Genomic DNA, 23,952 nt, shown 5'->3' with positions numbered 1-23,952 from the left:
ATTTTGGCCAATTAAAATGTATATCAAAAAAATGAAAAAAGGTCAAAGGGGAGAATTGGTGCTGGTACAACTGGACACACAGAGGCAAAAAAAATAAATCTAAACAACAAATCTTACACCCTTCATTCACAAAAATTAACTCAAAACAAATCACAGATCTAAATGTAAAATAAAAAACTAGGACAGGTCCAGTGGCTCATGCCAGTAATCTCAGAACTTTGGGAGGCCGAGGCAGGTGGATCACCTGAGGTCAGGAGTTCAAGACCAGCCTTACCAACATGGTTAAACCCCATCTCTACTAAAAATACAAAAATCAGCCAGGCGTGGTAGGGGGCGCCTGTAATCCTAGCTACTCAGGAGGCTGAGCCAAGAGAATCACTTAAATCCGGGAGGTGGAGGTTGCAGTGAATTAAGATTGCACCATTGCTCTCTAGCCTAGGCAACAGGAGCAAAACCTTGTCTCAAAAAAAAAAAAACTCCTGAACATTTATATATCTACTCAAGTTGGAACAGAAGAGAACTTCCGTAACCTCATATGACACTTTGGGCTCAACGAAATTTTTTTTTAAATTTTTTTAAAAGAGAGAGAACTTCCTTAATCTCATAAAACATATACATGCATCACATAACAAGAGTCTGAGAAATGCATTAGACGATTTCATCACTGTGTAAACATCAAAGATTGTAGTTACACAAACCTAGATGAATAGCCTACTACTCACTCAGGTGACATGGTATAGCCTTCTGCTTCTAGGCTACAAACTTGTACAGCATGTTACTGTACTGAACACTGGAGGCAATTTTAACACAAAGGTAAAAATTTGCATATCGAAACATAGAAAAGGTAGAGTAAAAATATGGTCATTATTATCTTATGGGACCACGTCATATATATAGTCCATAGCTGATGGAATCATAGTTACGTAGTACATGACTGTATACGACAAAGCTGTAATTAACATCACAGGTAATGAAAGACCCACTACTTTTCACCTAAGGTCAGGAATAAAACAGGTAGGTCTGCTTTTATTATTTTTATTCAACACTGCACTGTAAGTTCTAGTCAGTACAATCAAACAAGTTAAAGAAATAATAGGCATCCAGATAAGAATGGAAAATAAGGAAACTGTTAGCTGTAGATGACATGATTACCTATGTAAAAAATCCAATAGAATCTATAAGAAAGAAACTACAACTAACAAATGAGTTCCGCAAGCTTTAGGAGAAGATCAATAAACAAAATTAAACTGCATTTCTATTTATTAACAATGAACAACTGAAATCTAAAAGAATAACAATTACAATAGCATCCACAAAAATGAAATACTTAGGGAAAAATCTGACAGATAAGTCTGTAAGACCTATACACCAAAAACTACAAATTGCTGAGAGAATGTAAAGATGACCTAACCCCAGAGCAGCTCTCAGTAGCTGGTAGAGAGTGGGTAAGACGAGATGACCAGACAGCAGTGGCCAGGCAGCCTAGCTTCACAAAGGCTCTCGCTCCTCCCCACCACCAAGATACCCAAAAGGAAGGAAGGTAAGCTCAGCAGAAGGAGTAGTGAAGGAAGAGCCCAAGAGGAGACCTGATGTGGTTCTCAGTTAACCCTGCTCCTACAAAAGTGGAAAGGAAGACAAAAAAAAAGGCAGCAGGAAAAGATAAATCTTCAGACAAAAGAAAAATGAGAAGGAGAGCAAAGAGAAAATGGAGAGAAGTGGCTAACCAAGAAACTAAAGATTTACCTACAGAAAACAAGAGAAACCAAAACTGAGGAGGCTCCAGTCTCTGAGAAAGCCAGAGAAATAGCCAGTGTATCTTATTAGTCATCCCTGTCTCCCTTCTTCTACTATCCACAGAAATTTTCTTTGCTGTTTTTGCTTTTTTTAGATGGGAGTTTCCCTCTTGTTGCCCAGGCTGGAGTGCAATGGCAGGGTCTCGGCTCACTACAACCTCCACCCCGCAGGTTCAAGCGACCCTCCTGCCTCAGCCTTCCAACTAGTTGGGATTACAGGCACCCACCACCAGGCCCAACTAATTTTTGTATTTTTAGTAGAGACAGGCCTTCAACATCTTGTCCAGGCTGGTCTTGAACTCGTGACCTCAGGTGATCCACCGCCTCCCAAAGTGCTGAGATTACAGGTGTGAGCCACCATGCTTGGCCCAGAGGAATATTTTTATAAACAATTTTATAAATATGTTTCCTAGTAGCTATACATACATTTTTAGGAGGAGGGAATCCTATTTCATCCCATTTCTGAAGTGTAAGTAAGTGTAAATGCTTTTTTAAAGAGGTGAAATCATTTGCTGGTTGTTTATATTTTGGTATAACCAGAAAATAGTGTGGGATACTCAATTACGGAAGGCTTTGATTGTCTTGGGTGTCAGTTTAACATTCCATATTTGGGGGATTCGTTTTTATAATCTATAATACAAAGCATACTAAATGGCAATATGGAATCACAGTCCTGCATTTAATGTCTTGAATACTTGAAATTACTTCTATTCCTATGTTGTTTTTTAGTAGAATTGTTTGCAAAAGAAAACCACTCCTTGATCATGGCTCTCCCTATCAGAACTGTGCATACTCCATAAAATCTTCAGTCATGATAGTGATGTTTTCCTAATAACTTTGTTAATGTACTGCAAAAGATTGAAAATTTGAATATGTAGTGTATATGCTATTAAACCGTGAACTGGTAAGGATGTATGTAGTAACTTATCAACATTTTAAGATACTGGTACTTGAACAGCCTCTTAAAAATTTGTCTCCAGATTTTAAACTGGCAAGTCACTGGAATAACTGTTTTAAAAAGAATTACAATACATAGCTTTTAAGATTTTCACTATGTATGTTAAGAATTGTATATAAATTGAAATGTCTGTACACTGATGCTCAACACAACCAATATAATTTCAATTACAAAATTTAAACATGGCTGGGTGTGGTGGCTCACACCTGTAATCCCAGCACTTTGGGAGGCTGAGGGGGGAGGCTCACCTAAGGTCAGGAGTTCCACACCAGCCTGGCCAACATGGTGAAACCCCGTCTCTACTAAAAATACAAAAGTCAGCTGGCATGGTGGCAGGCGCCTGTAATCCCAGCTGCTCAGGAGGCTGAGGCAGGAGAATCATTTGAAAGTGGGAGGCAGAAGTTGCAGTAAGCCAAGATTGCACCACTGCATTCCAGCCTGGGTGACAGAGACTCCGCCTCGGAGGGAGGGAGGAAGGGAGGGAAGGAGGGAGGGACGAAGGGAGGGAGTGAGGGAAGAAAGGAAGGAAGAAATGAAGAGAGATACTGTGGCTCATGGGTCAGAGGACTCAAGATTGTTAAGAGTATCAATTCTCCAAACTGAGTTATAGCTTCAACATAATCCTAATCAAATTCCCAGCAGGCTTTCATATACAAACTGGATAGCTAATTCTATAGTTCATGTAAAAATGCAAAGAACGTACAACAGACAAAACAGTATTTTACCTTTTTTAAGAGATGAGGTCTCGCTTTGCCACCCAGGCTGTAGTGCAGGGGCACAGTCATGGCTCACTGCTACCTCAAATTTCTGAACTCAAGTGATCCTCCCATTTCAGCCTCTTGAGTAGCTGGGACAATAGGTGCATGCCACCATGTGGCTAATTGGTTTTGTGTTGTTGTTTTGTAGAAATGGTGTCTCACCACCTTACCCAGGCTGGCCTCAAACTCCTGGGCTTAAGCAATCCTCCCGCCTCGGCCTCCCAAAGTGCTGGCATGAGCCACTGCACCCAGCCCAAAACAATTTTAAAAAAGAAAAAGTTGGAGCTCTAACACTACCTGATTTGAAACTAATCTTAAAGCTACAGTTATCAGCCAGTGTGGTAGTTAAGATAAACAGACCAACAGAACAAAGTAGAGGTCCAGAAGCAGACCTATAGAGATATGGTCAACTGTAAATGTTTCCAAGGAAATTCAATGGGGGAAAATAATCTTTACAATAAATGACACCTGAACAACTGGATAGCCATATGCAACAAAACATGAACCCTTAACATGTACCTCACATAAGAAATAAATGTTTGCTCTTTAAAATAAAATTGCTAAAAGAGTGAATTTAAGTGTTCGCACCACAAAGATGATAAATATATACAATTATTATTTGCCAATTAAAAAATAAACTTTTTTTAAAAAGAAAAGATATTCCTAACTTTATTAGGTGAATGAAAACTGAAACCATCATGGAGTACTTCTGCATACCTGTCAGAATAGCTAAAATAGAAAGACTGAACATAGCAAATGTTAACGATGATGTGGAACAACTCAAACTCTCATACACTGCTCACAGGAAGGTAAAATAGTACAACCCATTTTGGCAAAGAGTTGAGAGCTTCTTAAGTATACACCAGCTATACAACCCAGCCATATCACTTCTAGATACGTATCTGAGGGAAAAGAAGTTATGTCCACACAAAAAGCTGTCCATGTGTGTTCTTAACAATTTTATTTGTAATCACCAAAAACTGGAAATAATCCAAATTTCTATCAACAAGTGAATGGATAAACCAACTGTTGTTTATCCATACAATAGAATACTGCTCAACCATAAAATGAACAATTCATACATAAAACAATAAGTGAATATAGAAATGATTAAACTGTGTGAAACCAGAAAGAAAAAGAATACATATTGCATAATTCCATTTACACTAACTAGTAAGCAGTGACAGAAAATAGATCAGAAGAAAGGAGTAGAGAAAACTGTACTAAAAAAGTGTACTAGGAAACCACTGGGTGAGATTAATGTGTTCACAACTTAATTATGGTCATGGTTTTCACAGACTGTCAGCCATGCCATAAACCTGTTATTAAACCTATCTATGTTAAATTATGTGCGTTCTTAGTGATGTTAAAGCACATACTATTTCATCCCTTTGAAGGATGCTAAGAAACCAACTCATTATCCTGAAAACAAACATAGGAAGAGAATCAAGCATTTCTCTGTCCTATGTGAAGTGTATCTAAGGGAAAGGTCTTCTTTTGAGTAACCTTCCAGCTAATAAAAGCAGAAGGAATGATCACTGTAACTCCTATAAAAGTAATGGATCTAGGCAGGGCCCATCAAAGACTGCTAAAACTTAAGGTGAAAAGCTGTCAGGCTCTTTATAATGACAGATCAGGCTGACAAAACCAGAATGTAAAAATCAGTCAAGTAACTGAATTAAAAAATAGGCAAAACAACTGAACAGACATTTCTCCGAAGAAGACATACAAATGCCAACAAGCATTTTAAAAGATGCTCAACATCACTTGATATCATCATCTAATGATAATTTCCATTTATCATTAGACAAATGGAAAGCAAAACTACTGTAAAATAAAATGTGTAGTCACTATGGAAAACAGTAGGGAAGCTCTTGAAAATATTAAAAATGAAATTACCATATGATCTAGACATCCCACTTACATGTATATGTGCAAAAGAATTCAAAACAGAGTATCAAAAGAGATATCTGCACACTCATGCTCATTGCAGCATTATTCCTAAGGGCCAGGAGGTAGAAGCAACTCCCACATGTCCATCAACAGATTAATAAGGAAAATGTGGTAATACATACAATGGAGTATTATTCTGCCTTAAAGAAAAAGAGATCCTATCACGAGCTACAATATATATGAACCTTGAAGTCATTATGCTGAAGTCAGTCAGTTACAAGAGGACAAATATTGCATGATTCTACTTATACAAGTTATCTAGAGAAATCAAAATCATGGAAACAGAAAGTAGAATGTCAGTTGTCAGAAGCTGGGAAAAGAGAAATGAGGAATACTTGCTCAATGTGGTACAGAATTCCAATTCTGCAAGATGAAAAAATTCTAGATACATGTTGTATAACAATGTGAATATTGTTAACACTACTGAACTACACACTTTAAAAATGGATGAGGAAAAATTTTATGTTTTCACCAATTATTAATAAGATATTTTTAAAACAGAGTTAAGAGACAGTACCAAATCCAATGTATGACTTCGTATCTCATTTCTGATTAAGAAACCAACATAAGATTATGTGACAATGTAGAAAATTTGAATGCTGACTAGATGTTTAATATTAAGAAACTGTTAATTTTTTTAAAGTATCATAACACTATTCTGAGTGACCACCCAGCTAATAAAAGCAGATGGAATGATCACTGTAACTCCTATGAAAGTAATGGATCTAGGCAGGGACCATCAAAGACTGCTAAAACTCGAGGTGAAAAGCTGACGCAGCTCTTCAATGATTTTTAAGTTTAAAAATCTTTATCTGGGGCTGGGCACAGTGGTTCACTCCTGTAATGCCAGCACTTTGGAAGCGAAGGCAGGAGGATTGCTTGAGACCAGGAGTTTGAAACCAGCCTGGGCAACACAGTAAGACCCCATCTCTACAAATTTTTTTTTAATCAGCCAGGCGTTGTGGCACGTGCCTGCAGCCCCAGCTACTAGGGAGGTTGAGGTGGGAGAATCACTGAACCTGGGAGGCTGAGGCTACAGTGAGTTGTGATCACACCACTACACTCCAGCCAACATGGACAAGAGAGAAAGCCTCTGTCTCCAAAAAAGAATCTTTATTCTGTAGAGATACATACTGAAGTATTTACAGATAAAATAATTTGATAGCTGGGATTTGCTTCAAAGTAATCTGGGACATTATTTTACTTCCGTCTCACTGCAACGTCCAGTGGTGAAGAATTCTTTCAAAATTTCTCAGTTGACAGTTTCCTTCGTTAAAGATATTTCTCCACTATCTTCTGGCTTGTATTGTTTACAATGAGCATTCTGATGTCATTGTTATCTCTGTTCCTCTGTATGCAACCTGTCTTTAGGTGTTTTTAAGAAGAGGTTTTTTTTGTTGTTTTTTTTGTTTTGTTTTGTTTTGTTTTGAGACGGAGTCTCACTCTGTCACCAGGCTGGAGTACAGCAGAGTGATCTCATCTCATTACAACCTCCACCTCTTGGGTTCAAGCGATTCTCCTGCTTCAGCCTCCCAAGCAGGTGGGACTGCAAGCACACACCACCATGCCCGGCTAATTTTTGTATTTTTAGTAGAGATATGGTTTCTCCATGTTGGCCAGGATAGTCTGTCTCTTGTGACCTTGTGATCCGCCTGCCTCAGTCTCCCAAAGGAGTTTCTTTTTAAGATTGGGTTTGCGGCCGGGTGCAGTGGTTCAAGCCTATAACCCCAGCACTTTGGGAGGCCAAGGCAGGTGGATCACGAGGTCAAGAGATCGAGACTGTCCTGGTCAACATGGTGAAACCCCGTCTCTACTAAAAATACGAAAAATTAGCTTGGCATGGTGGCGCGTGCCTGTAATCCCAGCTACTCAGGAGGCTGAGGCGGGAGAACTGCCTGAACCCAGGAGGCGGCAGTTGTGGTGAGCCGAGATTGTGCCATTGCACTCCAGCCTGGGTAACAAGAGCAAAACTCCGTCTCAAAAAAAAAAAAAGATTGGGTTTGAGCAGTTTGGCTATGATGTGCCATGATGTAGTTTTCTTCATGTTTCTTGTGATGCCATAGGGAATCACTTAGTTCCTTTGATCAGTGGATTTATAGTTCTTCATTATAAAAGGTTTTCAGCCATTATTTCTTTAAATATTTTTTCTCTTCCACCTTCTCTTTTCATGATGTTGCTCAGCCTGGGCTCAAGTGATCCTCCCATCTCAGCCTCCCAAAGCACTAAGATTACAGGAATGAACCACCATGCCTAGCAGAGTCCTTTTTATATCTTCCATGTCTCTAACTTAACTTTTTGAATAAATGGAATATGGTATGGTTATAATAACCATTTAAATTTTATTATCTGTTAACTCTAACATCTTTACCAGTTATGAGTCAGTTTCAATTGATCATTTTCCCCATTATGGTTGCGTTTTCCTGCTTCTTTGCATATGTTACGATCTTTATTTGGATGCTAGACAATGCCAATTTTACCTCATGTACTGGATATTTTTGTATTCCTATACATATTCTTGAGCTCTGTTTCAGTATACAGCTAAGTTATATGGAAACTGCTTGATTCTTTCGAACCTTGCTTTCGTAAGTCTGGAGCAGTACTAAGTATACAGCTAATTAATCTCCACAACTGAGGCAAGACTCTCCTGATTGCTCTACCTAATCGCTCATGAATCATGCGTTTTTCCAGTCTAGCTAGTGGGGCAGGCATTATTTTCAGCCCTGTGTAAGTACCAAGCACTGTTCCCTCTAATGCTTTAAAATGATATTTTCTCTAACTTTGAGTAGTTTCCTCAAACACATGTGCTAATCAGCATTCTGCTAAATACTTCAGCAAAGCCTTTGAAGATCTCCAGGCTTCACTCAATATACAGGTCTCTCTTCTTTGATATTCCATCCTATGAACTCTATTTGCTTGGTTTTCACAGAATCTCAGCTCTGCCTCAACGCAGTGAGGTTGTGGGCTCTGCCTTAGCTCCTCCCCTTGCTGTTTGCAATCCAGAAACTCAATCACAGGATTTATCTCATTTGTTTCCCATCTTTAGAGATCACTATCTTCCACTGCCTAATGCCTAGTATGCTGAACTGCTATTTCCATGTACTTTATCTGTTTATTCCTGGATCCTTCAGGTAGAAGGGTATATCCCGGTCCTAGTATTCTATTTGGCCAGAAGCAGGAGTCTTTATAACCTTTTCTGATACTCAAAATACTCCATTTTTACCCAATGAGAGCTAGTTCAAGTTGGCTCTGAGTCTTTTCATCAAAACTCCAGTGGTCTCAGAAAACTTCTCTGCTTTACAAAATATTCCCTATCTTTAACCAAGAACCAAAATATTCCCTATTTTTGCAAAGAACATGGTTACTTTGAGAGGAAAATTCTAAAGACCTCAGAATGCTAGTGCTCACTGCTACAAAGTAATTTACTATTTCTAGGCCTTTTCAGAACACAACTGGTGTTTTCTTTGTTTTATTAAAGAAAATACATTATAATTCCCAGTGATATTACCAATTCAAACTTACTTAACTTCTTTTCTTATTTACTTATTTTCTTAAACTAAAGTATCAGGTTTCTAGTATTAAATATGAATTTCCTTTATTCATATACAAATACATGTATATAGTTTCATAACTACCGAATTTTATACGATTACCAAAAGCAAGAGAAGATTTATTTACACTTCTCTTTTGTCCTTAAGATATAAACTAGCAGAGGAAATCAGTCAAATTACCATAGTTTAAAGGTATACTAAAATAATTCTTCTCTGTGTGGCTTAGCCACAAGCATGACTAACCAGATCATTTGTTTGCTTCTTTTTAATCTGAAGATTTCTCTTCTCATTTTAATTTTGTTTTACAGTTATTTAAAACATTTACATGATTCCAAAATCATACCTAGTCACTAACATTACATCTACTGGTACTGCAGTATTGCTACCCACAGGCAGTTTGGTATGGCAGGATGCTGTTAGTGATCTCTAAGTACTACAGGCCACGAAAAACACAACTGCTGATCCAATATTTGACTTAGAACAGCAAAGTCATGTCAACAGTATTCATAACTGCTGAAAAAAATTTAGCAACAGAAAATATTTTTAAAATATACAAAAAGTTTCAAGATATGTTAAATGTTATTAACGCAGTGATAAAAACTGTAGCAGCAGTTGTTGGTTAAACAACAAGCGAAATCAAAGGGCAAACTGACAGACATGCAACTAATACTAATAGCTAAAAGAAGCTAAAAACAAAAACTGGTTTGATAAAAGTGGAAGAATGAGAATGATTAGCATATTAAATTCGTCAAAGACAATTTATAATGCAGTAGGAGGTTAGAAAACACGCAAGTTATGCAACTACTAATGGAAAAAGACTTGGCATGACAGACAACTTTGAAAATCTTTAGAATGACATTAAATCAACTAATTTAAAAAGGGTAATAGAGGTCATATAGAATAACAGATGTGCCACAGTATCCAAATAGCTATAACTAATATCATTTAATAGTTAGTAGTTATAAGAGGTGGCTAAGCATGCAAAGCAATGCTTTGACTATCACATTTTAACTATGCTTTTTTTCCAGTCCTGCCCTGCAAAACAAACACAAGGTTTGTATCACAGTATGCCAGTAAACAACTTTTATCAGGTGGACCTAATGCTGCATGATCCTGTGGAAAGAACACTAATTCATATGTGAAAGGATCTTGGTTCTACTTATCTGCTATGTAATCTTGGCCAAATCATTCAAATTCAAAATTTTGGTACAAAATCGATGGGTCTGTCTCTGTACCATTCTACAGAAATATAAGAGCCATAAATAACATTTTAAAATTTCTAGTAGCCATATTTTAAAAAAGAAATAAAAGATAAAATTTTGATAATATATTTTATGTAAGCCATGTCCAGAATACTATTTCAACATAAAAAATTGAGATGTCATTTTTTTATATGGAATCTTCAACATCCAATGTAAATTTTACACTTATATATAGATCTTAATTTGAATTAGCCACATATTAAATGCTCTATAGCTAATTGTGGCTAGTGGTTATCATATTGGACAGAATAGCCTAATCATTTTCAAACTTTTCATGGGGAAACAGAAGCAGCAGGAGACTCAACTCGGAGCCTCAAAGCTCCACAGAACATATTTTAACATTGCTGGTCTAGATTATTACAAAGTTCTTTCCAGTGACAAAGGCTATTATTCTTTATGGCAATGGTAATTTACACTAAACTGCTATAACCACTTAGCTGAGCTTGAGGACCAGTAATGCTGTGAATTTATTTTCTATCCATTTCAGTGTTTATATATATATATGCTACGCTTTATCTTGTCCATAATCAGACACTTAAAGACATTCACAATTATTCTTTAACTATAACACATCAGAAAATAGTAAGCTACCTCAGACTCTGGTTGAGATGATTAGAGAGGTTAATTCATTAAGCGCTTAGAATAGTATCTGACATAGCAAATACTCAACAGTTAATTATTATCAATCAGTACTTCATAATTAATCCACTATACTATTCTAGAACTGTCCAGCTCTATTCACAACAGAATTAAAACATATATAGTTTTTTCTTCCCAAAGGCAATGAAATTTTCACGACAATTATAAACTGATCAATATAATAATCAACCTTATATAATGAGACAGATCAGAAACAGTAGAATCAGGCCTTCCCATCCTTTTAGTCTCAGAAATCCCCACGATGATAAAAGGGACAAGAAACAAAAACAACCTGTGTAGCCCCCAGCCATATCTATGATAACGGAAAACAGATTGAGAAATGACATGTGAGTTAAGAGTAGAGAAAGATCAAACCTAAGGCCTATGTAGGGATACACTGTTGAGAAGCAAGCCCACAAACCACACAGAGCCTTGGAAAGCCTCAGGAATTTTTCTTAATTGAGGCATAACAGAAAGCTGTCGTGAGGTAGCAGACTGAAAACAAGGGCACAGTTTGAAAAAGAGAAAATTAAGAAGAAAACCAGCCTAGTTAAGTCCAACATTTGACCTAAAGGATGAGGAAAGAAGGAGCTTCTGAATGAATTGACACAGGAAAATTTCCAAGAACATAGTCTTATACTGAAAGTGACCTTCTTTACCCTATCACCACACCCAGTTAATTCTTGCATTTTTAGTAGACAGGATTTCACTATGTTGGCCAGGGTGGTCTCGAACTCCTGATCTCAGATGATCGACCCAGCTCAGCCTCCCAAAGTGCTGGGATTACAAACGGGAGCCACCATGCCTAGGCTCATTATAGTTTTAACTTTAATTTTTTTGATAACTAGTGATATTGAGCATTTTACCATGACCACTTACATGCCTTCTTTTGAGAAACGACATCCTTTTCATGTCCTTTGCCCACATTTTAAGGGAGTTGTTTGTTTCTTGTTGAGTTGTTTGAATTCCTTGTATATTCTGGACATTAGAACTTTGTCAGATCGTGCTGACAAATATTTTCTCCCATTCTGTAGGTTGTCTGTTAAATACATTATTGCTCTCGCTGTGCAGAAGCTTTTTAGTTTAATTAAGTCCCATTTATCTATTTTTGGTTTTGTTTCCTTTTGAGGACTTAATCATAAATTCTTTGCTTAGACAAATATCCGAAGGAGTTTTTACCAGGTTTTCTTCTAGGATTTTTATAGTTTCAGGTTATACATTTAATTATTTAATCCATCTTGAGTTAATTTTTGTATATGTTAGGAATAGTTTCACTCTTTTGCATATGGTCTCCAATTTTCCCAACACTATTCATTGAATAGGATATCCTTCCCAGTGTATACTTTTGCCAACTTTGTCAAAGATCAGGTGGTTGACAGTATGGGGCTTGATTTCTGGATTCTCTAGTCCGTTCCACTGATCTATATGTCTAGTTTTACACCAGTACTGTGCTGTTTCAATTACTATAGCCTTGTAGTATAATTTGACATCAGGTAATGTGATACCTCCAGCTTTATATTTTACTTCAGGTGGCTTTGGCTATTGGGGCTCCTTTCTGGTTCCTATGAATCCCAGAATTGTTTTTCTTAATTCCTAATTGATAACTGGACAGAAATTGCACTGAATTTGTAGATTGCATTGGGTAGTATGTACATTTTATAATGAAGTTTAATTACGTGAAATCAGTAGTCACCAAGAAGAAACAGAATAAAATGAACACTGTGTAAATCAAAGAGTGCCACCGCTACACCTTCAAATGGTTTTATGCCAACTATGATCCCAAGGCTGGTGGTTATATTCAGACCTATACCTGGGTTCACATGTACACATAAATGTATTCCATTTAAATATACGAATATAAATATATAACCATGCTGTTATTATTTCTGAGAATGAAAGAAAAAGAAATTCCTATAATCCCAGCATTTTCGGAGGCTGAGGCAGGCAGATCACAAGGACAAGAGATTGAGATCATCCTGGCCAACATGGTGAAACCCGATTTCTATAAAAATACAAAAATCAGCTGGGCATGGTGGCACGCGTCTGCACTCCCAGCTACTCGGGAGACTGATGCAGAATCACTTGAACCCAGAGGGCAGAGGTTGTAGTGAGCCAAGATCATGCCACTGCACTCCAGCCTGGCAACATTGAGACTCCATCTCAGACAAAAAATAAAAAATAAAAGGAAATTCACCCAAAAATAGAAGCTAATATAAAAGCTCAATGAAACAAAAGGATCCATTTCCAGTTAAAAAAAAAGAGAGAGAGGAAATTTAGTGGATATATTTCAAAAATGATAAAGCAGAAGGTCAAGAACTCATATTTGCTGCACGCAATATAAAGTCTATTACAATATTACAAAGTATCTTAACCAATAAGAACAATAAAGTGCTTAATTCATACATCTACAACTCTAACAAATAAAATATTGAGGTTGTAATGTACTCTTGGACTTCATCTAAATGGATTATCTAATGTAGTGTTTCATTAAAATGTGTTTTGAGAATATTTCACTATAACTACAAAATATTTGTAATAGATTATCTTATTTCTCAAGTATGAGAATTCTAACACATTCATCAGCCTTTATGGAATTTCTACAGTGAGGGTCAAATGGTCCTTCAGGCTCCAAAGTCTTTCTTTAGCAAAAAAAAAAAGTCACTTAAGCCTTATGTCTTTTCCTTTCTTTGCCAAATGACAGACCATTTGTCAACAGCATTTTTTTCTTCCGGCTCACCACAATCTCCGCCTTCCAGGTTCAAGTGTTTCTCCTGTCTTAGCCTTCCGAGTAGCTGGGATTACAGGCATGCGCCACCACGGCTGGCTAATTTTGCATTTTTAGTAGAGATAGGGTTTCTCCATGTTGGTCAGGCTGATCTCGAACTCCCGACCTCAGGTGATCCACCCGCCTCGGCCTCCCAAAGTGCTCGGATTACAGACGTAAGCCACCATGCCCGGCTTGTCAACGGCATTTTCAATGGAAGGTTTGAAAAAAAATTAATGTTCTAAATGTCTTTATGAATACTACAGAATTAATCTGGAATAAAAATACATTCTATGAATGAAATTTTACTTTTAAATGTTAGATAGCAAAGAAATGTAAAGACAAACATGAAGCAAGTTTAGCAAATTGTTAACAATTACTGAATCCAATGGACTGGTTTATGAGGTTTATTCTCCTTTCTTTTCGTATATATTTTTAAATTTCCAAGTTTAAGTTTACAATGAACAACAACACTTTATTGGTCACTTGTGAATTCATTAACAAACATACACAAACACCTTAAGGAAGAAAGTTACACCTTTAGAAAAATAAAATACACTAAAAACAAATAGGCGAAAATATTGAACAGTGCATATACTGAGAAAATGGAACCTGAGAGACTTCCCCATTCTTGTATATACCACTTTTCAGTACCTCCTTATTCCCACTCCAAAACAGCATTGTTTGTATTCGGGAGAAGGGGAAAACACACACACGCACACGCACGCATACACACACACCATTGTTAAAATAAAGGAAGGTAGTTTCAGGCTTAAAATGGAACATTAAATTCTTTAAAAGAAATGAATAAAGGTACAGGATTTACCTGCTCTTCTCTTTTCTGCTTGCGTAACTGCAGTCCTTCTTCCTCCCTCCTTCTGCGCATCTCATCGGGATTCAGAGATTTGTTCTTGTAACTCTTCAGGCGAAAGTTCTCTTTTCCTGGGGCGGTCATGATTTCTACAATAAAAGAGAGGAGGGAACAAATAAGTTTACTGGGAAGAGCTCTATTATTCTAGGAGTTAAGACTTTTAAACACGCACAGCCCAGACATATCCCAAAGAGACACTAGAAATGGTTACTTCCCCTCTCCCACTCCTGCCTTTCTTTAGACGAGTCTTGCTCTGTCCACCGAGACTGGAGTAGAGTAGTGCAATCATAGTTCACTGTAGCCCGAAACTCCTGGGCTCAAGCATCCCACTTCAGTTTCCTGAGTATCTGGGACCACAGGTGCATGCCACCAAGCCTGGTGGACTTTTTTATTTTTTGTAGAGACAGGTTCTTATCATGTTGTCCAGGCTGGTCTTGAACTCCTCCTGGCTTCAAGTGATTCTCCAATCTTGGCCTCCCAAAGTGCTAAGATTTCAGGCATGAGCCACTGCACCTGACAGGGTTACTTTATTTTTAACAGTTTTATTAAAATGTGCAATTCAACAGTTTTTTGGGTATTTACAGCTTGTACAACCTTCATCGCAGTAAATTTTAGGACATTTTAATCGCCTCAAAAAGAAATCCTGTATTGTTTAGCTATTATCCCTATTCTGGACATTTCACATAAACAGAATCATATAATATGCAATCTTTTGTGACTGGCTTCTTTCACTTAGCATGTTTTCAAGGTTCATCCATGTTGTAGCATTTATCAGTACTTCATTCCTTTTTACGGCTAAATAATATTCCATTCTATGTATATACCCAATTATATTTATCCATTCATCAGCTAATGGACATTTGGACTGTTTCCATCTTTCAGCTATTATGAATAATGCTTCTACAAACGTTTGTGGTCAAGCTTTACACAGATATGTTTTCATTTCTCTTGGGTATGTATCTAGGAATAGAATTGCTGGGTCATACGGTAACTATGTTTAATTGCTTAAGAAACTGCTCAACTATTTTTTCCATGTGGCTGTACCATTTTATATTCCTATCAGCAGCATATAAGGCTTGCAGTATCTCCACATCCTTGCAAGCACTTTGCTATTAAAACTTTCACTGAAACCATCCTAGTGGGTGTGAAGTGGCATCTCATTGTGGTTTTGGTTTGCAATCCCCTGATGACTAATGAGATAAGAGCATCTTTTCACATATATATTTGGTAACTGTATATCTCCCATTAAAACAAACTCTATTCAGAGTCTTTGCCCATTTTTAAATTCAGTTATTTGTCCTTTTATCACTGAGCTGTAAGAGTTCTCTATACATTTTAGATAAAGGTCCTTTATCAGATATGCTTTGCAAATATATTCTATCCACTGTCTTTTCACCTTCTTGGTGTCCTTTCAAACACAAAAGTTTTAATTTTGATGAAGTCTAAATTAATCTGTTTTTTCCCCCTTGTTCATGCTTTTGGTGTCATATCCAAGAATCCTTAACCTTGTGTTTCTTTCCAAGAGTTTTATCTGTTACATTTGCTACATTTAAGTCTGTGATCCATTTTAATTTTTCTTTGTAGCATGATATAAGATTCTAACATCATTTTTTTTGCAGGTGTCTATCCAGTTGTCCCAACACTATTTGTTGAAAAGACTCCTCTTTCTCTATGGAATGGTCTTAGCACCTGCTTTAGACTGAATGTGTCTCACCCAAAATTCATATGTTAAATCCTAACTCCCAATGTGCTAGTGTTTGAAGGTGAGGCCTTTGGGAGATATTAGCCCATAGCAGTGGAGTCCAAAAGAATAGCATTAAAGCCCTTAAAAAGAGACCCCAAAGAGCTTTGTAGGTAGTTCTGTTACTATAAATTCAATGTCTTCACATGCTATAAGTCTATTCAGATTGTCTATTCCTTAGTGAGTCAGCTTTGGTAGTTTTTGTCTTTCTAAAAATTTGTCCACTTCATCTAAGTCATTTAATTTACTGGGATACAACTGTCTTATTTTTTTTTTTTTTTTTTGAGACGGAGTCTTGCTCTATCACCAAGCTGGAGTGCAGTGGTACAATCTCAGCTCACTGCAACCCCTGTCTCCTGGGTTCAAGCCATTCTCCTGCCTCAGCCTCCTGAGTAGCTGGGATTACAGGCATGTACACCATACCTGGCTAACTTTTGTATTTTAAGTAGACAGGGTTTCACCATGCTGGCCAGGCTGGTCTCAAACCCCTGGTCTCAGAAGCTCTACCCACCTCTGCCTCCCCAAGTGCTGGGAGTATAGGAGTGAGCCGCCACACCCAAACACAACTGATAATAGTATTTCTTTACAATCTTTTTAATTTTTATAAGGTCACTAGTAATGTCCCCTCTTTCATTTCTTCCCCCCCCCCAGACACTTTCTCACTCTGTCACCTGGGCTGGAGAGTACAGTGGCACAATCATGGCTCACTGCAGCACCAACCTCCTGGCTCAAGCAATCCTCCCACCTCAGCCTCCCAAGTGTCTGGGACTACAGGCACATGCCCAGATTATTATTTTTTTTTTTTGGTGGGGATGGGGGTGGGGGGTAAAGATGGGGTCTCACCATGTTGCCCAGGCTGGTCTCAAACTTCTGGGTTCAAGTGATCCTCCTGTCTCAGCCTCCCAAAGTGCTGGGATTATAAGCATGAGCCACTACACTCAGGTAATTCGAGAAACGTTGAGTTTTACTCAATCTAGCTAAAAGTGTGTCAATTCTGTTTATCTTTAATGCTCGTTATTATTTTCCTATTCTCTATGTCATTACTTTCCATTCTATTATTTGCTTCCTCTGCTTGCTTTAGGTTTACTCTGCTCTCCTTACCTCTGTCACTTAAAGTAGAAGGTTAGGTTACTGAATTGAGATCTTTCCTCTTTTTTAACAAGGGCATTCAAAACTAAGTTTCCCTTTAAGCACTGATTTAGCTGTATCCATAAGTATTCCTACACAACGCTTTCATTTTCATTTATCCCAAAGTATTTTCTGATTTCCCTTTTGATTTCTCCGTGGACCCATCAGTTATTTAGGAGTATGTTCTTTAACTTACATATTTGTTTCTCAAATTTCTTCCTGCTATTGATTTCTAATTTCTTTCCATTATTATGGTCAAAGAACATGCTTTGTATTAATTTAACCCTTTTAAATCTATCTAACTTGTTTTGTAGCCCAGTAAAATGCACATGTATCATTTTCTATCCGGGAAAATACAGATTTCCAGGATATACATATTTCCATTTGAAAATACATATTTTGGACTATTGCTGGCTGGTAGTATGGTCTATACATGTCTGTTAGGTCTAGTGGGTTTATTGCACTGATACCTTCTTGACCTTCCACCAAGTTGTTCCGTCTTCTATCGAAAGTGGGGTACTAAAGTCTCCAACTCTTATTACTGAATTCTCTCTGTCAGTTTTTGCTTCTCTCATTCACTTACTGTTTATGTTCTAGGACCATTTCAGGGCCTTTCTACGGTTGTTTTACCCAAGGTTTACTGGGGAGTGGGTCAGCAGAACTCATTATTATGCTAAAAGCTGCAAAAATAATTACTTATATGAAGATGATTTTGATGCCAACCTGAGTTGAGAATCACTGATTTATAACATGCTGGCACATCTTCTATTTCATCTGGATCTGTTAACAAACGTTTATGGCAGAAATTATCATTCTCACCTTTTACAGGTAAGGAATCAGAAGGCTCACAGAAGTTAAGTGACTTGGCCGGGATTACACACTTAATACAAGATATGAATGCAAGTCTCATTATACACCCAGTGATCTACTGAGATAGACTGAATGGTATCATCCCCCAAAACTATTATGTTGATACCCTAACCACCAGTGTGACTTGTATTTGGTTATGGTGCTTTTTAGGAGGTAGACTTAAATGAGGTCATGAGAGTCCTACCCTGACAAGACTGGTGTCATTTTAAGAGAATGAGACACTAGAGACTTCTCTGAGAGATACAGAGAAAGGCTGTATGAGGAGACAAGAATGCAGCTGTCTGCAAGCAAGACTTGAGTCCCCAGAAATGAACCCTGCTGGCACCCTAATCTTGAATTTTAGCTTTCAGAATTGTGAGAAAATAAATTTCTGCTTAAGCCACCCAGTCTGCAGTATTCTGTCATGGCTGCCTGAATAGATTAATATATCTACTCAGTGGAAATGTGGCAAAAACTTTATCAGATGAAAAGGTGGGTGTAATATGGATGAGAACTTGTGAATAATTGCAAGGAAATCATATTTAAAGGTGCTGAAAAATGACATGAAGAGTGCTGGTTTCCTGAAGCAGGCAGCATTTTAGCTATGAAATATCACAATATGGCACAATAATAGCAGTGTTGCAATGATGACCCAAATTCAAAATTGAGGTAGGGTGTGGGAGCTTACACCTGTATTCCCAGCACTCTGGGAGGCCAAGGTGGGAGGATCACTTGAGCAGAGGAGTTTTGTAGCGGCTTTGTCTACACAAAAAATTTCGACAGGCATGGTGGCAAGCACCTGTGTTGTCCCAGCTACTTGGGAGACTAAGGTGGGAGCATCACTTGAGCCTGGGAGGTCAAGGCTACAAGGAGCCAAGATTGTATCACTGAGCAAAATCCCATCTCAAAAACAAAAAAGGATTCGTTAGTTTCAGTTTCAGGTCAAAAAAAGGGAAAAACCAATAGTAGAGTCTACCAAGACCAAAAGTCTAAAATTAGGAAGTAACTTAGACCTCTAAGGAAGTAACTTAGAGGTCTGTATTCAATGTGGAACTGCAAGGGTAAGCAATTAAAGCCAGTGTTAGGAGCATGCATACATATATATAAAGAAAGAATAAGTGATAAATAGGGTAAAAGATAAAAAGAACAATTGAGAAATGTCAATGAAAGGCATATAGGAAGTCTTGCACTTCTTACAATATTTTTGTAGTTTGAAATGTTTTCAGAATTTTTTTTAAATCTAAAAGAAATGTTACACAAAAATTAAACATTCACCAGCTTTTTTATTAAAGTGTCAAAAGCAGCAAGTTGAATAAATTAAGCCTAGCCTTCTACAAGTCCCATGTTCAAATCTGCTTTGCAGAACGATGATGTACAGAAGATAGCAGACTTCTGTGAGCCTGTTTCCTCATCTGTACAATAAAGATAATGATATTTTATAAGGTGAAGAACAACAACACGTAAAAGCATACTTCAAACAGTCTGGCTCTTTTTAGTTTACACTTGTGAGTTATTGAAATGGTCATTATTTTGTTCTTTTTCACGTATAAATACGGTGAATTATATTAATAGACTTCCTAATACCAAATTATCCTATTTCTTCGAATAAACACACTTGGTCATGGTGTATATTACCCCTTTTCAATTCTATTTGTCACATAGAGCTGTTTGAAAAAAAACAAGGTTATGATTCCAATTATATGACAATCTGGACAAGGTAAAACCAGAAGCAAAACCCAGTGGTTGCTTGGTGTTTGAGGGGAAGGCAGGAGATCAGGAGTTTGAGACCAGTCTGGCCAACATGTAAAACCCTGTCTCTAATAAAAACACAAAAATTAGCCAGTGTGGTGGCACGCGCCTGTGATTCAAACTACTTGAGAGGCTGAGACTTGAACCCGGGAGGCAGAAGTTGCAGTGAGCCAAGATTGTACCACTGCATGTGTCAAAAAAAAAAAAGATCCAAGTAAATTCTGATATGCATCCGCAGTTGAAAATCACTATAGTAGAGCAAAAGTTTTATTGTAAAAAGAAGAAAATGAAGGCTGAAGTTGAACTGAAGATAGCTTTAATGGGAAAGAAAGGAAATAAATCTCTATGTCTGTAGTAAGAGGAATAACAAGTAATTGCATGAGAAAATTAGTTTATCCTAAGCAAATATGTTTAGGTAGTATCACCTAAACTATTAATTAAAAATTGTAAGTTATTGTCAATTGCTTTTCAAAGTGCCCTCTCAAGAATCAGAAGCCTTCAAAATTAAAGCCATTATACCTAATCTTCCTCTTGTTTTCTAGATAAATAAAGGCAAAGAAGCAATAAACTTAAACACAAGATGCAATACTTGTGGTAAAATAGAAACACGCTATTCTTTCAAAAAGAGATCCCCCACTTTCTCCTTCATATCCAATTACTCAATTATCAAATTTTGCTTATTCTATCCAAAGTTTTTTATTTTGTCTGTTCCTATCTATTCCAACTGCCACCAGCCTGGTTCAAGTCTGTGTCAAGTGACACCTAGATAACTGCAACAGCTCTAAACCAGCATTCTTAACCTCAGATTCTGCTCTTCAATTCATCCTTCACATATCCCTCAGATTAATCTCAATATGCTTTTCACTATAACACTTCAATGGGTAAGAACTACAATGCTTTTAACCACGTTTTAGATCAAGTCTAAACTTCTTAGTCCTGCAAGATCCCTTTATCTGGATTCATTCAATACTGTCTCCACTCTCCACCAATCCAAACCCAAAACAATGAGTGTAGCTCTTTTGATATTTTCATTATATTCAAGATGTTTTATATTCAGTGTGCTGAGTCAGCCCATCTAATCAGTAAATCTCAAACACATTCCAAATGTTCTGAATACTTAAAATCTGTAATACTTTTTGTAGACCTTGAAATGCTAATATACTTAATTCCATCATATAAATCAGGCATAACTGTATTAGAAAGTATATTATATGCATTTAATATTAAAAACCAGGCCGGGCGCGGTGGCTCAAGCCTGTAATCCCAGCACTTTGGGAGGCCACGGCAGGTGGATTACGAGGTCAAGAGATCGAGACCATCCTGGTCAACATGGTGAAATCCCATCTCTATTAAAGATACAAAGCATTAGCTGGGCATGGTGGCGCGTGCCTGTAATCCCAGCTACTCAGGAGGCTGAGGCAGGAGAAATGCCTGAACCCAGGAGGCAGAGGTTGCGGTGAGCAGAGATCACGCCATTGCACTCCAGCCTGAGTAACAATAGTGAAACTCCGCCTCAAAAAAAAAAAAATTAAAAACCAAAACTACAAGAAAGTATGACCACAAAAAAGGTTATGAATTTAAATATAAGTGAAGTATAAGTCTAAAGTGTTCAGTTCTTTTGAAAATATAAATTATTCACATTAATAGCTTCTAGTCAAATGGCAGTAGGTCTGTTTAAAAGATTTTTTTTTTTTTGAAACAGAGTTTGGCTCTTGCTGCCCAGGCTGGAATGCAGTGGTGTGACCTCAGTTCACCACAACCTCCGCCTCCTGGGTTCAAGCAATCCCCCTGCCTCAGCCTCCCAAGTAGCTGGGACTACAGGCATATGCCACCATACTCAGCTATTTTTGTTGTTGTTTTTTCAGTAGGGATGGGTTTTTTCCTCATTGGTCAAGCTGGTCTCAAACTCCCGACCTCAGATGATCCATCTGCCTTGTCCTCCCAAAGTGCTGGGATTACAGGTGTGGCCACTGCACCCAGCCTAAAATATTTTAATAGAAATTAGAGAAGAAAATTAAAATTTGAAATACCCTACCATTCTTTTCCTACAAGATAATTAAGGAGTAGCTTTATTTTTATTAACAGCATTTCCATGTTCAATGAAAGCAAAGTTTGAAAAATCCTGCAATAAAGGCTTTCCTGTGAGAAGTCAATGTGGCAGACATGATTCATAGGTGTTCATCTCTGGACTCACAGCTCTAACCAATAATCCAATGGGAATACATATTTTATTTCACAGCCCAGTTTCAAACGTTTTCCTGTGAGAGGTTTATCATAACCTTCGGCCCAAATTCTGACCCCAACTCCCAGTATCTATAGATTCCCAAGATGGGAAGTTCTCCAAAGACATTCTCAGTATCAAAACATTTAAAGGAAAATATTTGTTAAGGATTTGGAAAATTCAAACTCTGAATTCAATAGTTGCACTTTTGGAATGCACACAAAGGAAATAAAACTAGCAGTGTGTGTAAGAATGTTCACTACAGTGTGATTATGCTAGTGAAAAACTGTGAACAACCTGAAAGTTCCAATATGAGGGCTTGGTTAAAGGAAATTTTCACAATATACTGAGGAAAGAGAACACTAACATTAAAAAAAGAATGCTGAGAACAAAGACTCAACCTACATTATTCTCCATACTTCCGAAAAATATTTGATAACTTAAGAAATCAGAATACAGCCAGATGCAGTGGTTCACACCTGTAATCCCAGCACTTTGGGAGGACGGAGCAGGCAGATCATCTGAGGTCAGGAATTCCAGACCAGCCTGACCAACACAGCGAAACCCCATCTCTACTAAAAATACAAATATTAGCCAAGCGTGGTGGCAGGCACCTGTAATCCCAGCTACTTGGGAGGCTGAGGCAGGAGAACCTCTTGAAGCCAGGAAATGGAGGTTGCAGTGAGCTGAGATCACGCCACTGCATTCCAGTCTGGGCGACAGAGTGAGACTCTGTCTCAAAAAATAAAAATAAAATCAGAATATTAAATTTATATATGGAAATATTTTATCTTCCAAATTTTCTATGATAATCAATACACTAATTACACAAGAAAAACTTTCAAAAAGTAGAGCTGAAAGCATATATTTACTATGATAAAGCTTATCAACCTACTTAAGACACTGAATTTCTGTATTTTTCACTAGAATTTTTTCAACTCTGTATGCTGTTATTTCATGAGAAGTTCTGATCTTTATGAAGGAGAAAAATTATCTCTTATCTAAAAGTTGAATTTTTTTCTTTTTTTGAGACGGAGTTTCGCTCTTGTTATCCAGGCTGGAGTGCAATGGCGCGATCTCGGCTCACCGCAACCTCCGCCTCCTGGGTTCAGGCAATTCTCCTGCCTCAGCCTCCTGAGTAACTGGGATTACAGGCACGCGCCACCATGCCCAGCTAATTTTTTGCATTTTTAGTAGAGACGGGGTTTCACCAAATTGACCAGGATGGTCTCGATCCCTTGACCTCGTGATCCACCCGCCTTGGCCTCCCAAAGTGCTGGGATTACAGGCTTGAGCCACCGCGCCCGGCAAAAGTTGAATTTTTTTTGTGGGGGGTGGGTTAAAAAAAAAATCTTTCCAGAAGATGACATAAAGGGTTCGTTCCCTTGGTATTAAAAAAAAATTTTTTTAAACTCTGTAATTGCAAAGACTTGCCTTCATTCAATTCATATCCACTACTGAATTTAAAACCACTGTAATATATCTGTTTTGTGTACACTTACAAGGGTTTTCAAATTTCAAATTAAGAATCAGCAAATACAGAATAAGCTTTTCTTCCCAAATCATACTAACAACTTGAAGCCAGAAATTTAATTTTAATCTTCAATACTAAGCACACAGTGGTCATTCAAATGCTGTGGAAAGAATGAACAGATCAGAAAGCAAAGAGTTTATGTAAAGAAACAAAATGGTGGACATGGTAGAATGCTAAAATTATA

At 37.5% G+C, this 23,952-nt stretch overlaps 1 protein-coding gene across 2 annotated transcripts in view; it reads right to left on the bottom strand.

Moving 5' to 3' along the window:
- The window catches only part of KPNA1 (karyopherin subunit alpha 1), an 85,197-nt gene that overhangs the window by 53,200 nt on the left and 8,045 nt on the right, over positions 1–23,952 (bottom strand). For both annotated transcript variants that reach the window (XM_035274040.3, XM_054246044.2), the window contains exon 2: positions 14,502–14,635. In XM_035274040.3, coding sequence (XP_035129931.1) covers positions 14,502–14,630 — 129 coding nt within the window. In that variant the 5' untranslated portion in view covers positions 14,631–14,635. The remainder of the gene's footprint in view (positions 1–14,501; positions 14,636–23,952) is intronic.

Source organism: Callithrix jacchus, chromosome 15 (assembly GCF_049354715.1).
Source record: "Callithrix jacchus isolate 240 chromosome 15, calJac240_pri, whole genome shotgun sequence".
NCBI lineage: Eukaryota > Metazoa > Chordata > Mammalia > Primates > Cebidae > Callithrix > Callithrix jacchus.
The sequence above is the reverse complement of the archived record's forward strand: the minus strand, read 5'-3'. Positions and strand labels throughout refer to the sequence as shown.